At 43.8% G+C, this 19,411-nt stretch overlaps 1 protein-coding gene across 8 annotated transcripts in view; it reads left to right on the top strand.

Moving 5' to 3' along the window:
- Positions 1-10,435: 10,435 nt before the first annotated feature.
- LOC135257857 (serine/threonine-protein kinase MRCK alpha-like) overlaps positions 10,436-19,411 on the top strand; it is a 377,275-nt gene continuing 368,299 nt past the window's right edge. For 2 of the 8 annotated variants that reach the window (XM_064341041.1, XM_064341040.1), the window contains exon 1: positions 10,440-11,595. In XM_064341041.1, the coding sequence (XP_064197111.1) occupies positions 11,418-11,595 (178 nt within the window). In that variant the 5' untranslated portion in view covers positions 10,440-11,417. Of the gene's footprint in view, positions 11,596-19,411 lie in introns of all 8 variants that reach the window. The other 6 variants (XM_064341039.1, XM_064341035.1, XM_064341038.1 and 3 more) reach the window with 5 other exon arrangements.

Below are 19,411 nucleotides of genomic sequence, written 5' to 3'. Positions count from 1 at the left end.
GCAATTGTTTATGTGAAAAGGAGAAACATGCCTCCGGTGCCTAGTGGAAAGTTACTGAGATTGCGGATATAAGGAACGGCCTATGCATCTGAAACTTCAGAGAGTTTTGTGAGTGCTCTCTCATTCTTTCTTCTCCTTGCAAGTTGAATAAAAGTCTTATTGATCTTTGAAAGTGCTGTGAGTGTGTTATTGGGGAAGGATCTCACCTCTGGGTATGTGGAGATGGGAAACAGTAATTTCCCTGACAGTATATATATATATATATATATATATATATATATATATTAGGGCTGTCAAAAAATATTCGAAGTTCGAAAACTATTCGAAGATCTTAGTTTTTTTTAAAGTTCGAACCTAAATTTGAGCATTCGAATATTAGTTTTGGATCCCGCGCATTGTAGCTAATTAACATGCAGGCTTTAATTTCATGCGGCGAATCATGTTCATGCACGCAAAGTTCATTTCCTGTGCTAACGTTACTTCCTCTGTCGACAAAAAACATTCTGCCTTGGACCCAGGGCAAGTCGTCTGGTTTTCCTTGCCAATGACCTTCGGTGAAACTTTCAGCTCCATGGACACCGAACGTTACTGGTCAGCTAGCCTTGCGAGCCAGTCTCTTTTTTCACTTTGTTCAACAGATCTGGTCAGCTAACAATTTAGGCTAAATAATGTTCCCATGGCAGGCTATGTTTCCTTTCTTTTCTGAAGATTTTGATAAAATTGGATGATGAAAGAAGTTAAACAAACTAAACAGAGTAAGTAATTTATGTTGTCTTAGGCTACAGGTATTAACCGTTTGAATAGTTTTTGTGTTAAAAAAATAAACAGGGATTTCCTATAAACAATCATTTCCCTATGATTAATAAATGATAGGGACAAATTACATCCACAAGAAAGTGCTTTATTCATTTGCGCATTAGGCTATAGAAACTGAAGGGGGCTCGTTTATAAAATGAACTTGCGTGCATAAGCGAAGTGAAGACCTGATGTAGAGCCACGACCGTTTCCACGGTCAGATCGAGTCATGTTGAAATTTTATAAATCACTACTTTGACGTGATTTTCTACGCACGCGCCACACAATTGATCTAAAATACGTTTTATAAATGAGGCCCCAGATGTAGTAACCTAGTATTAAAGTTCACCGATGTCCTCTATTCTACTGCCTGCTCGTGGAAAATAACGCGTAGGCCAGTTTAGAGGGAGCGTCACGTGCATATTGCGCCTGACAATAAGCAGCTTATTTTTGTGAATTATAGGCAAATGATATTCGAATATATTCGAACTCTAACTAATTACAAAAGCTAATATTCGAACTCAATTTCATGGCACTTTTGACAGCCTTAATATATATATATATATATATATATATATATATATGTATATATATAATATGTGTTTCCTTTTAATGCCATTACTCTTCTCTGTAGTTTGAATGCCTCTGTGTCTAACACCTCTAATGTCTGCGCCAAGGATGTCACATACCTATGCTTAATGGCTGTGAGGGTTCCCAGTGAGACACAGGACCATTTGTCTCTGGCCTGCCACTTAACTCAATCTTTTGATATGTATGACCGCAAACTGTATATCCAGACACCACACAGCGTGATCGGCAGAGACTTGCTTGGCGCACTGCCCGAATTTTCTGAGTTTGTCTCTCCCTTGTGCATTGTAATAAACCTCAAATTCTCTGAGGAGACGTCGTCAGCGTGTTCTTCATCGTCCTGCATTTGACTCCACGGAGAAGGGCAAAATAATCCTAACAGTTTTGGCGACCATGAAGGGACAGGACATATCTTCCACTTGAATCAATGAGAATCAACAAGAGGGTGAGTATCTTTTCTTAAACAAAACCTACCACTCATTAGGCGTTGAATTTCCTTGGTGCAATTTGGGAGTGACTCCTGTTCTGTATTTTGTTAAGAAATAGTTACGTGGGCAGGACTTGGTTGTAACAACTGATGATGATTTTTGTCTTTTAATGTGGTAATACTAGCAGTATTAACAGAGGACGCGGGAGCGTCAGTCTCTTTAGTAACGTCTGCGTGCTGGGTTAAGTCACGTCAGCGTTTCGGGTCACGTCGGACCCAGGACGCGGGAGCGTCAGTTTGCTTAGTAACGTGCGTGTTGGGATTTGGCACAGATGTGCATTTTGGGTCAAATCAGACCCACCGGACGAGGGAGCGTCCGTTTACTTTGTAACGTGCGTGCCGGGATTTGGCACAGATGTACGTTTCGGGTCACGTCGGACCCACCGGATGAGGGAGCGTCCGTTTCCTTAGTAACATGCGTGTCGGGATTTGGCACAGATGTGTGTTTCGGGTCACGTGGGACCCACCGGACAAGGAAGCGTCCGTTTCCTTAGTAACGTGCGTGTCGGGGTTTGGCACAGGTGCGTTTCGGGTCACGTCGGACCCACAGGACGGGGGAGCATCCATTTTTGTTGGACAGGTTTTGGTGTTGCTGCCGTTTGGGGCATGCTGGTTGCTGGTAGCAAGTGCTTCGGAGTAACACTGCGAGTTGTGAAAAACTGGGCTGTGTGCCGAAGTGTGTGCAAGAAGAGAACCTTGGTTGTTTGCCAATGCGAGTGAATGCAAGAGAGAAAATGCTCTGTTTGCTTGTTCTGAGCTCAATTTGTGTCATGTGTCTGGAAACTTTAGGTGCGTTAGTTGAAGTGCGTGAATGTCTGCAGAAAATGTTGTATTGTTTCATTAGGCTGAATTCACACCAAATCAGGCAATGCGGCACCTTGCCGCAGGGTTGTGCGCCGGTGTGGGCGTGTCACTACATAGCCCATTTGTGTGACGTCGTGTTGTGAACTTTAACCTGCCCCCCCTCCATTTCCTGTCCGCTAACTCAAAAAAAAAAATTGACAAAAACGCAAACCGAAGGAAGCTTCTTGCTATCATTATTTTGGAGCGTAGACGGCCAGCCAGATGCAGATGTTGAAACTGGGTACACAAAATAAACCAAGCGAGGACACAACTGGGAGAGTATCATCATTTGGTCCATGAACTCCATAGTGCTAGGTACAATAAACTGCTAAATTTTGAATCTTTTATACAGCTTAATTTCGACGTTGGGAATTGATATTTAGCTAGTAATTATTGTTTCGGTACTCGTCCCATTACCCGGTACTGTCAAATCACGATGACGATAATAAAATCCCTTCCCTCTCTGTGGCCTGATTGTTCATTGTGCCCTCCTGTGTCTCGTCTGCGTCGTGTTCTATTTAAGTCTCCTTTCTCCCTGACTCAGGTGCTGGATCCTTGCCCCTTGCTTGCCTGATGCTTGCTTGTTGCCTGCCCCTTGCTTGCCTTATGTTCCTTGCCTGCTCGTTGCTTGTTGCCTGTTCCTTGCCTGTTTTGTTTCTCTATGTTTTTTGGGACTTTTGGTTTTTCTTTGTGTTATAATCGCCCTGCGAGGCTTTCTGTTCCCTTTGTTCCCCGTTAATTTCAGTAAAGTCTTTTGGAGTTTTGAGTTTTTCCCTGCACTCTGCGCTTGGGTCCATTCTCACGACCCCCCTGACAGAAGGATCCAGCCAGTGCTGGACCCAGCAGAGGTTTTTTTTCTCCCTTTTTTCTTCTTTCTTCGGGGTTTTGGGTTTTTGCTTGTAATGCCACCGGTGTGGAGCAAGCCGGTGGTGGCCGGGGAGGCCTCCGGCCCAGGGATATGCCCCCTCTGGCGGAGAGGTACTCCCAGCCCAGCGAACCGGAGCCCGCCGTCCCGCCGGAGCCGCCCGCCCTGCCAGTTGTTCCGCAGGGGCTGCCTGCTCGGCCTGCCGCTCCGCAGGAGCTGCCTGCTCGGCCTGCCGCTCCGCAGGAGCTGCCTGCTCGGCCCGCCGCTCCAGCAGGGGCCTTCGCTGCCTGCTCTGCCTGTCGTCCCGCAGGGTCCCTCGCCGCCTGCTCTGCCTGTCGTCTCCCAGGGGCCTTCGCCGCCTGCTCTGCCTGTCGTCCCGCAGGGTCCCTCACCGCCTGCTCTGCCTGTCGTCCCGCAGGGGCCCTCGCCGCCTGCTCTGCCTGTCGTCTCCCAGGGGCCTTCGCCGCCTGCTCCGCCCCGAGTCCCGAAGGGGTCTTCGTCGCCCTCTTCGCCCCGCGCCCAGGAGAGGCCTCCTGCTTCGCCCCGTGCCCAGGAGAGGCCTCCTGCTTCGCCCCGAGCCCCGGAGAGGCCTCCAAAGCTGCTCAGTGCTCCTGCCCTGCCCGGTGCTCCTGCGCCCCTTGGTGTTCCCTCGTCCTCCGGTGTTCCCTCGTCCTCCGGTGTTCCCTCGTCCCCTGGTGTTCCCTCGTCCCCTGGTGTTCCCTCGCCCCCTAGAGTCCGTGCTTCCCCCAGTGTTTTCGCTCCCCCCAGTGTTTTCGCTCCCCCCAGTGTTTTCGCTCCCCCCAGTGTTCTCGCTCCCCCCAGTGTTCTCACTCCCCCCAGTGTCCGTTCTCCCATTAGTGTAGTCCCTTCCCCTGGTGTCGTCGCTCCCCCCAGTGGCCGTCGCTCCCCCCAGTGGCCGTCCTTCCCCTGGTGTCGTCGCTCCCCCCAGTGGCCGTCCTTCCCCTGGTGTCGTCGCTCCCCCCAGTGGCCGTCCTTCCCCTGGTGTCGTCGCTCCCCCCAGTGGCCGTCCTTCCCCTGGTGTCGTCGCTCCCCCCAGTGGCCGTCCTTCCCCTGGTGTCGTCGCTCCCCCCAGTGGCCGTCCTTCCCCTGGTGTCGTCGCTCCCCCAGTGGCCGTCCTTCCCCTGGTGTCGTCGCTCCCCAGTGGCCGTCCTTCCCCTGGTGTCGTCGCTCCCCCCAGTGGCCGTCCTTCCCCTGGTGTCGTCGCTCCCCCCAGTGGCCGTCCTTCCCCTGGTGTCGTCGCTCCCCGCAGTGGCCGTCCTTCCCCTGGTGTCGTCGCTCTCTCCAGTGGCCGTCCTTCCCCTGGTGTCGTCGCTCCCCCCAGTGGCCGTCCTTCCCCTGGTGTCGTCGCTCCCCCCAGTGGCCGTCCTTCCCCTGGTGTCGTCGCTCTCCCCAGTGGCCGTCCTTCCCCTGGTGTCGTCGCTCTCCCCAGTGGCCGTCCTTCCCCTGGTGTCGTCGCTCCCCCCAGTGCCGTCCTTCCCCTGGTGTCGTCGCTCCCCCCAGTGGCCGTCCTTCCCCTGGTGTCGTCGCTCCCCGCAGTGGCCGTCCTTCCCCTGGTGTCGTCGCTCTCCCTCCAGTGCCGTCCTTCCCCTGGTGTCGTCGCTCCCCCAGTGGCGTCCTTCCCCTGGTGTCGTCGCTCCCCCCAGTGGCCGTCCTTCCCCTGGTGTCGTCGCTCTCCCCAGTGGCCGTCCTTCCCCTGGTGTCGTCGCTCTCCCCAGTGGCCATCCTTCCCCCGGTGTTGTCGCTCCCCCCAGTGGCCGTCCTTCCCCCGGTGTTGTCGCTCCCCCTAGTGTCCGTCCTCCTCCCGGTGTCCGTCCTTCCCCCGGTGTCGTCGCTCCCCCCGGAGTCCGTTCTCCCTTTGGTGTCGTCGCTCCCCCTGGTGTCGTCGCTCCCCCCGGTGTCCATCCTCCCCCCAGTGTGGTCGCTCCCCCCAGTGTTGTCGCGCCCCCTAGAGTCCGCGCTCCATCTAATGTTCTCACGCCACCCAGTGTTTCCGACCGTGTGTCTGTGTGTTCTCCGGCCCCCTTGTCTAGTTGTCTGCCCGCCTGTTTGTCTGCCTGTTTACCCGCATGTGTGTCAGCCAGTTTGTTGGCCTGTTTGTCTGCCCCCCAGGCCATCGGCCAATGTGTTCTCCCGTCTGTCTGCCTGTCTGTCTGTGTGTCAGTCCGCGTGTTTTTTGTCTTGTTTGCCAGTTTGTCAGTCCTTGTGTCAGTATTTGGGTTCACCCCTTTCCCTCCCTGTCTGTCTGACCCTTAGTGTGTCTGTCGGTGTTGCAGTGTGCCTCCCCGCCTGCTTGTCCCTTTGTTTGTCTTTGTAGGTCTCCCCATGTTATTCCTGTGTCGGTCAGTCCGTTTTTCTGTCAGTCTCGTTCCTCCCCAGTGTGGTGTCAGTTCCAGTTCCATGTTGTGTTGAGTCCGCTCGGTGTTCAGTCTTGTGTCAGTACCCAGTCCAGTGTTCTGGCTTGTCTCGTTTTCAGCCCAGCGTGCCGTCTCGTCCCTGTCCAGTGTACTGTCGTCTCGTCATGTACCAGTCCGGTGTTTGTCGCGTTGTTTCCTGTCCAGTGTTCTATTCTCGTCTAGTCATGTTCCAGTCCAGTGTTTTTGTCTAGTCACGCCCCAGTCCAGTCCGGTGTCTGCCTCGCCCCAGTCCAGTCCTGTGTCTGCCGCGCCCCGGTTCCGAGTTCCCTGTTTCCTGAGTGTCCGGTTCCTGAGTGTCCGGTTCCTGAGTCCGGTTCCTGAGTCCAGTCCAGCCCTGAGTCTTGTCCTGTCCTGTCCAGTCCAGCCCTGAGTCCTGTCCAGTCCCGAGTCCAGTTCCTGAGTCCTGTCCAGTCCAGTCCTGCTCCTGCCCCAGTCCAGAGTCCAGTCCAGAGTCCTGTTCCTGTGTTCTGTCCCTGTTCCTGTCTGGTTCCAGTCCTGTTCCTGAGTCCTGTTCCTGTTCCTGTCTAGTCCTGTTTCCTGCTCCCACCCTCCAGTTCACCCCCTCCCAAGGTCGGCCTCCTGGGACGTCAGGAGCCGTCTCTTGGGGGGGGGGGGTACTGTCAGGGCTCTGTGTCTTCCCCTTGTTATTCCTGGTTGGGCCGCCAGATGGCGGCGCCTCTGCTTGGTCTTGTTTAATTGTTTTATTGTTTTCAATTATCCCATTATTAGTTGCTTATTGTCTCATGTTCCCTTCCCTCTCTGTGGCCTGATTGTTCATTGTGCCCTCCTGTGTCTCGTCTGCGTTGTGTTCTATTTAAGTCTCCTTTCTCCCTGACTCAGGTGCTGGATCCTTGCCCCTTGCTTGCCTGATGCTTGCTTGTTGCCTGCCCCTTGCTTGCCTTATGTTCCTTGCCTGCTCGTTGCTTGTTGCCTGTTCCTTGCCTGTTTTGTTTCTCTACGTTTTTTGGGACTTTTGGTTTTAGTTTTCTCGTGTTTTTGAGGTTTTTCTTTATGTTGTTATAACCGCCCTGCGAGGCTTTCTGTTCCCTTTGTTCCCCGTTAATTTCAGTAAAGTCATTGTTCTCCCTACTTTTGTAGTTTTGAGTTTTTCCCTGCACTCTGCGCTTGGGTCCATTCTCGCGCCCCCTTCGACAGTGACAATAAATAAATAAAAAAATAAAAAAGGTAGCACACATGATTTCCCCCTATAAGGTAAAATACAAAATCACATATTTTTCCTTCCTTGTATCAGCTGTGAAACACTTTATAATGGCTACTCTGCATACCTCTGAAGGGTTACTAACCGCTGGAATGATAACGGAGAAAGAGATGTTAAGCGGGGATTTAAAGGCGGCGGCGTTAAAGTCTCTGGTGAAAAGATATGGGAAAGCAATGAATAGATGGTGGTCCCAACAAAAGAATAATAAAGAGAAAGGGAAATAAGCATGCAGACAAAGTAACACCCCTAGTGGCAGAACCTAACACCATCCTTTCCACTGTTACTCATGTAAAATACACACTGAGCAATGTTGGCTTCAAGCTGACACTGAGGTAATGGATCGTTACCGAGGGCAACTGAGGCTGTGTAAATACGCCAGAGATGGAAGAACTAGTATGTAGCATTGGAGGATTCAAGTACGTGTGAAAGATGGAAGTAAAAGACGGAAGTATTGAACAGAAGAGAAGGGTTTTGATGCAAGGTAGTATACTGCCTATACTGCAGCCGCAAACTGATTTATTTTCATAATAACTTCAAATCAAAAGCCGCGTTTCCACCAAAAGTACCCTGAACTTTTAGTCCCAGGAACTACTTTTCAAGGAACTAAAAAGTTCCTTCAGCCCATTGTTGTCTGCGTTTCCACCGTGGTCTAAAGTCCCGCGGAGATTAGGCAAATTAGCCCACTGACGTATGAAAAAGTGACGTTGTCGTCGGTCCATCTGATTATGATCCTATGATTTCTTCTGTAACCCCATACTACCACCGAAGTAGCCTACATTATTTTCTAATAACCGGGACAGCCCGAAGGGGTTTATTACACTTATATACAACTGGTTACCAACAATGACTATACATGGTTACTTTTGTATTCATAGATTTTTATCGATTTAATCACCTGAAATTGAAATATTCTTCCGCGGCAGTTCGGGCATATTTTACCGTTGTCAAACAAAACTGTCGTTGGTAGTTGGACTTGGACCGTTGTTATGCAACAAATAGGATATAACAGGCCAATAGTCAGATTGTAACTGTTTTATATATCCTCTCAAACACATTCATTATGTTTTTATGCGAACATTCACTTTCATGTCTTGACATTTGAGGCGACAGAATGCATTCACATTCCACAAATAACTGGCAACAACAGCAGAAAACATGCACACGTCGTAAACAATTTGCTGTTGAATTGATTACTTTCTCATCGTCAATTCCATATAGGCTAATCGCAAAATGACAAGAATAGAACGAAAACTTGGACTTGCATGAAAATTTAAATTAGCAGTGGTACAGCCACCGTTTGCTTTCCTTCAAAGTTACTGCTAGCCGAGCAGCGAAGTGTGCCCTCCAGATGCGAACTATGCACCATAAATTAGTCCATAGTCTTCCTGGTCTTTTTGTGGAATTGAAGAATGGCAGAGTAAAATTATGGCAGTCTGAAAAAGCAAAAGGGACGATTACTAGAATTAACCTGTTATTTTACCCTGACAAAAAGTGCGGAAGGTGATTTCCAGTTTGCTTTTGCTGTATCACCAATGTAAATTGCACAGAACTACCGCATACCTCACATAACTATATCAAACGTTTTGAGTCAATTACAACGGGCTAACAAAGAAAATCCGGAAGAAAATATTCAGCAACCGAATTAAACCGTTTGAATGTTTTGGTACGTAATATGCTGTCCCAGCACGAATGCTTAACATTTTATAAAACAAATACTAAAGCAAGAAAAGAACAGAAGAGCACACGTTATAATTCCAAGACGTTGGCAGGCTATAACCAAAACTAGGCTACTGCGCCACATAACATGCAAGTTTGAAAATAAATTGGTTTGCGGCTGCAGATTTTTAAAAATGGTGATTGAAATAAAACACTGCGAGTAGTCGACCAATCAGAAATTTTCAGTGCTTGCGCCCCACCCCAAAAGTTCCGGTACTTTTGGAAAGTACTACCCCCCGAGCAATAATTTATACCCTAGTTCCTGCGGTCGAAACGCACTGAGTTCCTCAAAAGGTTCCTAGTTCCGGGGTAAAGTTCCTGCGGTGGAAACGCGGCTAAAGAGAGCCTCTGCCTGCCCTAGTAGCTCTATCAATCAGACACTCTCACTTAATCATTAATCACTGGTGTAAAACGCTTCAGGTTAGGCTATCTTTGTAACAAAATTATATATATTAGATATAATTAGGAAACATAGGGATATTGCATAATGGGAGGGAGCCACTGGGTCCACAGCAAATGCCATTTTTTGGTTATAAAATAAAATGTTAATAATTGAGATTGGGCAACAGGCACAATATTGGTGACAAAAGAAGGACTACTTTCTAACCAAACTACTCTTGTTCTTACTTTTGTTATGCATGATAATAGGGAGGTAATCACTGTTTTGCTCCAGAATTTGCTTGAAAATAAGCCCCGTTTCCACCGCAGGAACTTTACCCCGGAACTAGGAACCTTTTGAGGAACTCAGTGCGTTTTGACCGCAGGAACTTGGGTCTAAATTAAGTTCCCGGGACTTTATTTTACCCCAAAAAAGTCCCTGTTGGGGGGGTAGTACTTTCCAAAAGTAGGCGCAAGCACTGAAAATTTCTGATTGGTCGACTAGGCTACTCGCAGTGTTTTATTTCAACCGCTATTTTAAAAAATATGCACCCGCAAACCGATTTATTTTTATAATAACTTGAAATCAAACTTGTATGTTATGCGGCGCAGTAGCCTACTTTTGGTTATAGCCTGCCAACGTCTTGGAATTATAACGTGTGCTCTTCTGTTCTTTCCTTGCTTTAGTATTCGTTTTATAAAATGAAGAATCTGTCTGTGATTTCTGCAACGTGCTCTGAAGTCTAAACTCTAGTGTAGTGCTGTTTACATTTGCATTCTTGATATTTAATTTAGGCGTACAGGATTAACATATTAAAGAAATTGCCTATGGGAGACAGAATACCACGACACAAAAAAAAGATACAATAAAAGATTCCGTTTTGCCCATTAGGCCGCACTTTTCAATTTTAATTTTTTATTTTTTTAACTTTGATTCCTGATTTATAAATTGATCGACTATAGACTGAACTGTAAATTGTCTGTCTGAAAATGCACAGTTTGAGATTTAAAAAATGCAGGCCTATAAAATTGTCATAAATACTATTTGAAAACATAAAATGATTATTTTATTTTATTATTTACTCGATGTGTTGGTGACATAATAAGGCTAAATACATCCTGAATGTCATTTAGCTGGGAATTCTTGGCTGCACCGTTCCCAATAGATGTCCGCAGTTCCCATTCACAACATTTTGCCATTCCTCCAGTATCCCTGCATTCCCTGCAGTAGGCAGGAGCTGCCGTGACGGTCGCCATGTTGGTCTCAGTTTTTCCCTGCTGTTGGAAGGTGTCGAAGCTGGGACTGGAGATTGAAGTTGCTGGAAATGTAACTCATGAACGAAATGAGCAACATCACGAAATTATTTTGCCGAACCACTGCACGATCCTACATGGGCATTGGGGCATAGGCGACACCTACACTAATGAAGAAACCCTTGATGAACTAGTTAACTATCTCTTTTTCACCTGAGATCACGGGAATGGACGAAAAATAAGAGCATGGAATTTAGAAAAACTAGTGAAGCCTTTTTTCTCTCAAACGCAGACGGAAAACAGGAGGGGCATTGGAGCTTTGTACTAGCATTGTAGATGTACCGTCGATGCAGTTTTTGTTTCTGTATTGTAGATGGTTTATTTCTAACAATTCAGTTTAACTTATTTGTCACTGGAACAAATTTCCTGTGTGTTTCTGGAAGAGGCGAAATTAAATACGAAAGAAATTTTTGTTTCCAGTGCGCGAGCAGCTAAGCTAGCCAGCGGGTTACGTCAAAACAGCCGGTCAGGGCAGGGTCTGCATTTGTGGATCTGTATAATTTATAGTCCTCAGCGGAAAACATTAGTCTACGTTGAATAAAATTAAGTAATACGACATGCCTCTACTATTTCCAGTGCTTATTATATTGATTTGAAGGTCATCATGATTGATCTAATTAAGCACTAGCTCGCCAGGTAGCCAGTGACATTCTAAGTTTAAAAAGGGTGACATATTACACGTGGGTTTCTAATATCAGAAGTTCGTCTGTGTAATAAAATACATTTTCATACATCTTCAGTTTCTCGTTGGGAAATCACCATTTTATATTAGGAAAAATGTCTGGGGAGGTTCGTTTGAAGAAACTTGAAAAACTGATTTTGGACGGGCCAGCTCAATCGAACGGCCAGTGTTTTAGCGTGGAAACGTTATTGGATGTCCTAATATGCCTTTATGACGAGTGCAACAACTCGCCGCTCAGAAGAGAGAAAAATGTGTTGGAATTTCTGGATTGGGGTAAGTCATTTTTCTTTAACGATTTCCCATGCGTAAAATACTAGCGGGCCAACATTACTGCAGTGTTCTTCCCTATGGCAGTTGCCTGCCTCCATAGCTACTTGCTATTCATATTTTTCGGATGCTTCGGTTATCACAGTCCAGATGGCTTACACGGTTCAAACGCGTATACGCTTTAGCATTATGCAGATATGTCTGCTATAAGCAAACTACATAGAAAATCGCCTACCATAGCAGAAGTAGGGACATGTACTAGCGTTAGTGAACGTTAATTTGCTACTTTTGTAAAAGGCTTGTGGTCACATCTAACGTTATTTACGCTGGTACAATGTTCTTCGTCGTTCTGCGTTTTTGAGTAGCTAGATAGGCGAATGCGTTGTAACAAGAAACCTGGCTTGCAACAATGATTTCTGACTTAGCGACGAAATGTTAATATGTACCATACGTATAGCAATGTTAGTATAAAGATGAGAGATGGTGCTGAAAACAACAATATTAATGGTTTGTTGCTATGTCACCGGTTCGCTGCGGTCGTGTCAGTGTCCTTGTACTGGAAGACTTTTATTATGGGAAGGTAGAAGATAACCAAGTGTGACATCATGTTGACGTTCATCGTACTGATAGACAGGGACAGAAAGACAAGAACGGCTTTACTTCATTTAAAGTTCAAATGACCCGTCCGTTGATTTTGATGCAGTTGAGGAAAGGATCAAATTGAAAGTGAATAATTTGTTGCTGTTGCTTGAGCTGAGCAGAGTTTATAGATTTTCCCTGACTCAAAGAGGCTTTGGTGCCTAAGCGTGGCTGGTCTGGCTGTCATCGTGGCTAACATAAAATCTACGTCACCTGCTAGTGTAGTTCTACGCTTTGATAGACGCCAGTTTTTGGCATAGAATAGCACTGTCCTACTGTGTCCACTGTCTGCAAGTATTTGAACAGTGACAGTGTTTTGTGTTTTGGCACCTTGGATTTGAAATGAAATGATGAATATGAGCTTGAAGTGTAGACTATCAGCTTTGCAAGATCTACAACAGACTGTTTTCCTGCTCCAGCTGCATCCGCAGGTATGACATTCTGCCAAGTTATGGCTTGGCTCATATAAACAGACAGAATTCACAAACAACTTCACACATCCACACAATAAAGCCCCAAACTTAGGCTATTTAGCATTTTTTCTTTCTTCCTTTTCCTGCCGATTAGATGTCACAAATGCTCCAGTACTAGAATCAATAATTATTGCCATTGGACATTTAGACTGTAGAAAAATATGGAGTCACTGTGACGTCACCCATTGACTCTTCATGGGCTTGGTGAAAAGCATTTCATAGCCCAGGAAGTGTAGTTCGTAGGCACTGTCATGTAGTACAAATTGGAGCCTGAGACTGCACGTTAGGGACATGAATTTGTTATTTGTCCACTAAGCTTTTGAGATACAGTGACTCAGTAGTAATGCAAGCTGTCCCTGATTCATCCACAAAATATTACCGCCTTGTCCACATAGCACAATAACTTAACAAATCGGCATATGGGGAGACATTAGACACTAACTTTGTTCAATTTCTACATTTAAATATAAACAATACAACACATGCATTGTAATTGTTACTATAGACAAACTTGTGGTTTCTATTTAGGCCTATTCTTATATGCATTTCTTGCCATTAAAGAAAAGGATGTGGTAAAGTCCATTTTTATTATAATAGTTGAGACATTTACCTTTATGTAACAGAAGCAACCACATTCAAAAGCTTTATGTTCACAGCTTTTTGTTTCTGCTTGGTTCAGTGATAAGTCTTCTTTGTTCTTGTCAATGTCAATAAGCAAGAATGTCAAAAGAATGTTCTCTTTTTTTTCCTCTTGTGTCTGCTTAGAACAGCTAATAAAATAGAATGTGCTGTTGAATTAATGTGTAATCTTGAAATTTACATGATCATAAATTGACCTACATGTCAGTCACTGAATTTGGGAAATAATTGGATATTTCCGATAGAGGAAAACTATTCCTTTATATTTAATGACAGTGCCTATACACGTATTCATAAAAAGGTGCAAAGGAGGAAGATACTACACCGTGATAACATTTAATTGTAAGGTTCCATGAACTAATGCATTAGAGAGAGAGAGTACTGTTTTATGAACCAAATTAGAGAATTATAACAGAATTTGCTTTTCAGAAACATTTTGCCTTGGAAAATGTTACTTTCATGGTGAGGATATGCATACAATTCCAATGCACCTCGCTTGGCAAGACTAAAGTGAATTAAAAAAAATAAATGATTGCCAAGTTGCGTTGGGGATGTGTTACTAAAAATGTGATGTAAATTGAAAATAATGTTGCCCCTATCACTGCTCAAGAGTCAGGTGCTCCCGCCTTCCCAGAATCCTAGGCGGGGCAACCAGATTCAGACAGTGATCACAGGAAATGTTCAATTGTGATAGTAATTCAGTTGTTAAGAATGTTCAAGTATTACTGTGGTAAGGTGTGCTTAGCAGTTCTGTTTAAATGAATGTTGAGTTAGGGGTGAATTCACACCATGTGAGGGATTGCTGTGTGTGGGAAGGACACATTTGCATTGCGTTCAATAAAGGGACATTTCTTGCTGATAAATGACTATACCTTTATTAGAAAACGGTACACTAAGCGAGAAAGGACCTTCCAACTGTCATAATAAATTGATTATTTAGCCCTGACTTACATATTAGACTGTTGGGGTGTGTTCCTAGAGCGAGATGTCACTAATTTTTTAATAAGAAAACTAGTTGAAAGCATTGAAGGGCATCAATCTACAAAAGAGAGCATGTAACATAAAACTAAGGAACAACACTTTATTGCAGACATTTTTATCAGTATTGATATTCAAAGCTTAACTTGATGTTTCCTTTTTGAATGAGGAGTATTGATTCTTTCTCTGTCTACTGAACACAGATAAGATTTCATCGTCCAAATGTAAGTGTTACTGCTGAAAATATTTCAGTTATATACGTTATTTTTTAATTGAGTGTCTTTAACCTCTTAAGGCACAAGCCAAATTTTGCGAATCCTTGCCCATTTAGGGGGTACCCTATTTAAAGCTTTATAACTCCAGACGTGAACACCACAGAGACTTGAAAAATGGCTTAAATGAAGCAAGACATTTGTACAATTTACAATACTAACACAGATTAGTTTATATTCATAATTTTGGAAGAAATAAAGTGCCACAAATGCAATTGTTTTGACAAAAAATCCAAAATAAATTTGCACTTTTTAAGTTCGCAATGAAATACTGCGAGATTGAATATATGCAGGAGGTTAAACTATACATGTGCTAGGTCAAAAACTTCTTGACCACAAGTTCATAAAATCTAAGGGTGGATATGTAGAACTACTATAGATGTATGAAGCAAAAACTAAGCAGTGTACCCAGCATCTCCAAATCTATCCAAAATGTCTAAATTATGCATTGCTGTAAATCATAACATATCCATGTATTTCACTACAAATCAACTGTTTTGACTCAAGAAAATCACTGTTGCATAATTTTCAAATGGGAATTACAAGCTTTCAGTCAGTACAGTGGTCTAAAATAGCTAGGTGTCCAGAAACATATCCAAAATCTCTCCAAAATTGAATAAAATGTTTTTTGTCCATTATAAAGCATATAAATGAGCCCCTTATGAGGGTTTACGATGAAACATTGCTATCAGATTAAAAAAATAATGCAAAAACATTGTCACACAATGCGGTACAGTACCTAAATGTGTAATAATTAACTCGTGTGTATTTCTATACTCTGTACTCTCGTATATTTTATTGTATGGGGATGAGACAACATGAAAACAATTTTCACCCGTCCACCACGTTTTGGCAATGTTCCAGCTCTGACGTCATCACTGTTGCGTGCTTCACAAAAACTATTACACTTCCGTCTAACGCTTACATTACAGTGTGAAATATTTACATTATATAACACCACTAACCTATTTAAAAATACTCAATTTCAGAAAGAACGTATATAACCGAAATAGTTTGAACGATAATACTTACATAGCAATGGTGAAATCTCCTCTATGTTCAGTAGATAGAGACAGAGAGACAGTATCAACTATATTGTTCTATTCGCTTCTGTTTTGCTCCAGAAAACGATGTCAGCTAGGTCTATCAGCAAACATATGGCTTAGCTATGTTCAGAAGTCCTCAATAATAATAGTATTTTCCAAGAAATTACGAAATATCCTTGAACATGTTTCGTTAGGTGCATCGTATTTGTCTGCTAACAGAGTGTGATTGCGTAAGTGAATGCTATGCTAAGAATATTTTCTGTTACGCTGACCTATAAAACGCTATTCCGAAAGCAGAATTAGACATGTTATACATCGTTAGAAAGCTTATACTCTCGCCTACCGAATAAATGAATTGTAAATCAAGTCAGACTGTACTAAAAAGGGCGACGACGCCGTAAACAACAGGTGTGGTGTTACGCACAGCTATTTTGGAAGATACCCAGGCGTCACAGATGCGCCTATATTTCCCAAACGGATTGTCCAAGACAATATATGACCACGCAGTCTCAACAGGGACATCTGTACACGTAAAACCAACAGTAAGGTTTTATATTTATTCAATATTTAGTCCCAGATATTGACTGTAGAATGACATGGTATCATTTTTAAAAACTTTTTCTCGTTTATTTCGTTATTCAGTGAGCAGCGTTTTCACTGCTGTATAGGCATATCTTAGGGCTATTGTCGGGTTTATCTTGTTGCTATGACGGAATACGATTTTTTAGTGGTGAAAGAATATTTCTATGAATGCCAAGATAGACAATATTGTCCATTATGTCAAGGGTGGGGGGTGTTTTTTAGATGAGACTGCAGGGAGGGGGTGTGTGTTAAATGAACGACGGGAGCGACAATGGTGGGGCTGCGAAACTCCGTTTTCGGCATAGTTGTCATGTATCGTCTACTAATGAAACGGAAACAACGCGTTTCTGTTTTCATCTCACACTTTGGTTGCAGTAGCACCGAATGTTTGAGTTTAGTAATTTAGGCACGCGGGCGTGCCCACCACTAGGGGCTGTGCGCTAAGAGGTTAAATAGGTTAGTGGTATTTTAGAATGAGGATATTCCACACTGTAACGTAAGTGTTTGTTGGTTTTCTTGTAGTTTGTGTTTATGTATCTATCGGATATGATCTCAGCTGGAACATTGCAAAAATGTGGTGGACGGTTGAACATTGTTTTAATGTCGTCCCATCCCCATACAAGAAAAGCATCACATACTGTAGAGTAGCCTACAGAAAAACATATGGGAGTTAATGATTACACATTTAGGTACTGTACCACAGTGTGATAATGTTTTTTGCATTATTTTTTAAATCTGATATCAGTGTTTCACCTTAAACCTTCATAAGGGGCACATGTATATGCTTTATAATGGACGAAAAGCATTTTATTCATTTTTGGATATGTTTCAGGACCCCTAGATATTTTAAGCCAAAAGTTATGTTACCAAATGTAAAAAATAAAATTGCAATTGTTTTTTCTCACTCATGGTTACGATTTAATTTTTTACGAGTACGATTCTGTTTTTCTCGCGCTTGGGGTTGCATGATTTTGATGTGGAGGAGGGGTGAAGGAGGCGACTTTATTGGTCACTCGGACAAATGCGTCATTGGTATGCACCGTGTTTACCGCCCCTGACTGAAGGCATGCACATCATCATTTATGCCGGAACATGGTGGAGCAACGACATCCTTCTCAAGTATTTAGCTAGCTATTAAACTTGTTATTGTGAATAATGAAGTACCAAGTGATGGATTGCTGGTTAAGTTACTGAAGTTAACTATTTAGCTCATATATCCAGCTGTTCACAATGTCTAGTCAAGCGAATACCGAAGGAGTTGCTGTAAACAGCTAGCTCTAGCGTATCATAGCTTTATATTAATTATTAGGTAGGTAGGTAGGTAGCTAGCTAGCTTAGCTAACATTAGCTATGGCTGTTAAGGCTGTTTTATACTTCTGCGTAGTCTGCATAGTTTGCGTTGTGTGCAGCACTCGCAAACGGGCAGATCATTTATAATTGTGCGGCATGTTGCACAGGTTGTGCAGGCCACGTAATTATATTTTGTTAAGCCGCGTTTCCACCAAAAGTACCCGGAACTTTTAGTCCCAGGAACTACTTTTCAAGGAACTAAAAGGTTCCTTCAGCCCATTGTTGTCTGCGTTTCCGCCGCGGTCTAAAGTCGCGCGAAGATTAGGCAAATTAGCCCACTGACGTATGAAAAAGCGACGTTGTCGTCGGTCCATCTGTCCTATGATTTCTTCTGTAACCCCATACTACCACCGAAGTAGCCTACATTATTTTCTAATAACCGGGACACCCCGGAGGGGTGCTATATACAAGCTATATACAACGGGTTACCAACAATGACTATATATGGTTACTTTTGTATTTATTTTTATCGATTTAATCACCTGGAATTGAAATATTCTTCTGCAGCCGTTTGGGCATATTTTACCGTTGTCAAGCAAAACTGTCATTGGTAGTTGAACTTGGACCGTTGTTATGCAACAAATAGGATATAACAGGCCAATAGTCAGATTGTAACTGTTTTATGTATCCTCTCAAACACATTCATTATGTTTTTATGCGAACATTCACTTTCATGTCTTGACATCCGAGGCGACAGAATGTATTCACATTTCCAATATAACTGGCAACAACAGCAGAAAACATGCACACGTTGTAAACAATTTGCTGTTTGATTACTTTCTCATCGTCAATTCCATATAGGCTAATTGCAAAATGACAAGAATAGAACGAAAACTCGGACTTGCGTGAAAATTTAAATTAGCAGTGGTACAGCCACCGTTCGCTTTCCTTCAAAGTTACTGCTAGCCGAGCAGCGAAGTGTGCCCTCCAGATGCGAACTATGCACCATAAATTAGTCCATAGTCTTCCTGGTCTTTTTGTGGAATTGAAGAATGGCAGAGTAAAATTATGGCAGTCTGAAAAAGCTAAAGGGACGATTACTTGAATTAACCTGTTATTTTACCCTGACAAAAAGTGCGGAAGGTGATTTCCAGTTTGATTTTACTGTATCACCAATGTGAATTACGCAGAACTACCGCATACCTCACATAACTGTATTAAACGTTTTGAGTCAATTACAACGGGCTAACAAAGAAAATCCGGAAGAAAATATTCAGCAAACGAATTTATCCGTTTGAATGTTTTGATACGTAATATGCTGTCCCAGCACGAATGCTTAGCATTTTATAAAACGAATACTAAAGCAAGAAAAGAACAGAAGAGCACACATTATAATTCCAAGACGTTGGCAGGCTATAACCAAAAGTAGGCTACTGCGCCGCATAACATACAAGTTTGATTTCAAGTTATTATGAAAATAAATCGGTTTGCAGCTGTAGATTTTTAAATATGGCGGTTGAAATAAAACACTGCAGGTAGTTGACCAATCAGAAATTTTCAGCGCTTGCGCCCCACCCCAAAGGTTCCGGTACTTTTGGAAAGTACTACCCCCCGAGCAGGAAAGCCCCCGGAACTAAATTTAGACCCTAGTTCCTGCGGTCGGAACGCACTGAGTTCCTCAAAAGGTTCCTAGTTCCGGGGTAAAGTTCCTGCGGTGGAAACGTGGCTTTACTGACCGTTTATAGAAAGTACCTTCTATAAGAAAATACCTTCATTCATATTTACAAACCTACTAAATACTGCACCAATGACCACAGAAATTCTCAGCTAGAAGTAACTTGTTGCAACAAAGACATTCAACTGACAAAAACGATTTTAGCCGTTTAATGTTTCCTATTGGTTT

Source organism: Anguilla rostrata, chromosome 6 (genome assembly GCF_018555375.3).
Source record: "Anguilla rostrata isolate EN2019 chromosome 6, ASM1855537v3, whole genome shotgun sequence".
NCBI lineage: Eukaryota > Metazoa > Chordata > Actinopteri > Anguilliformes > Anguillidae > Anguilla > Anguilla rostrata.
This window is presented reverse-complemented; position numbering and strand designations above follow the sequence as displayed.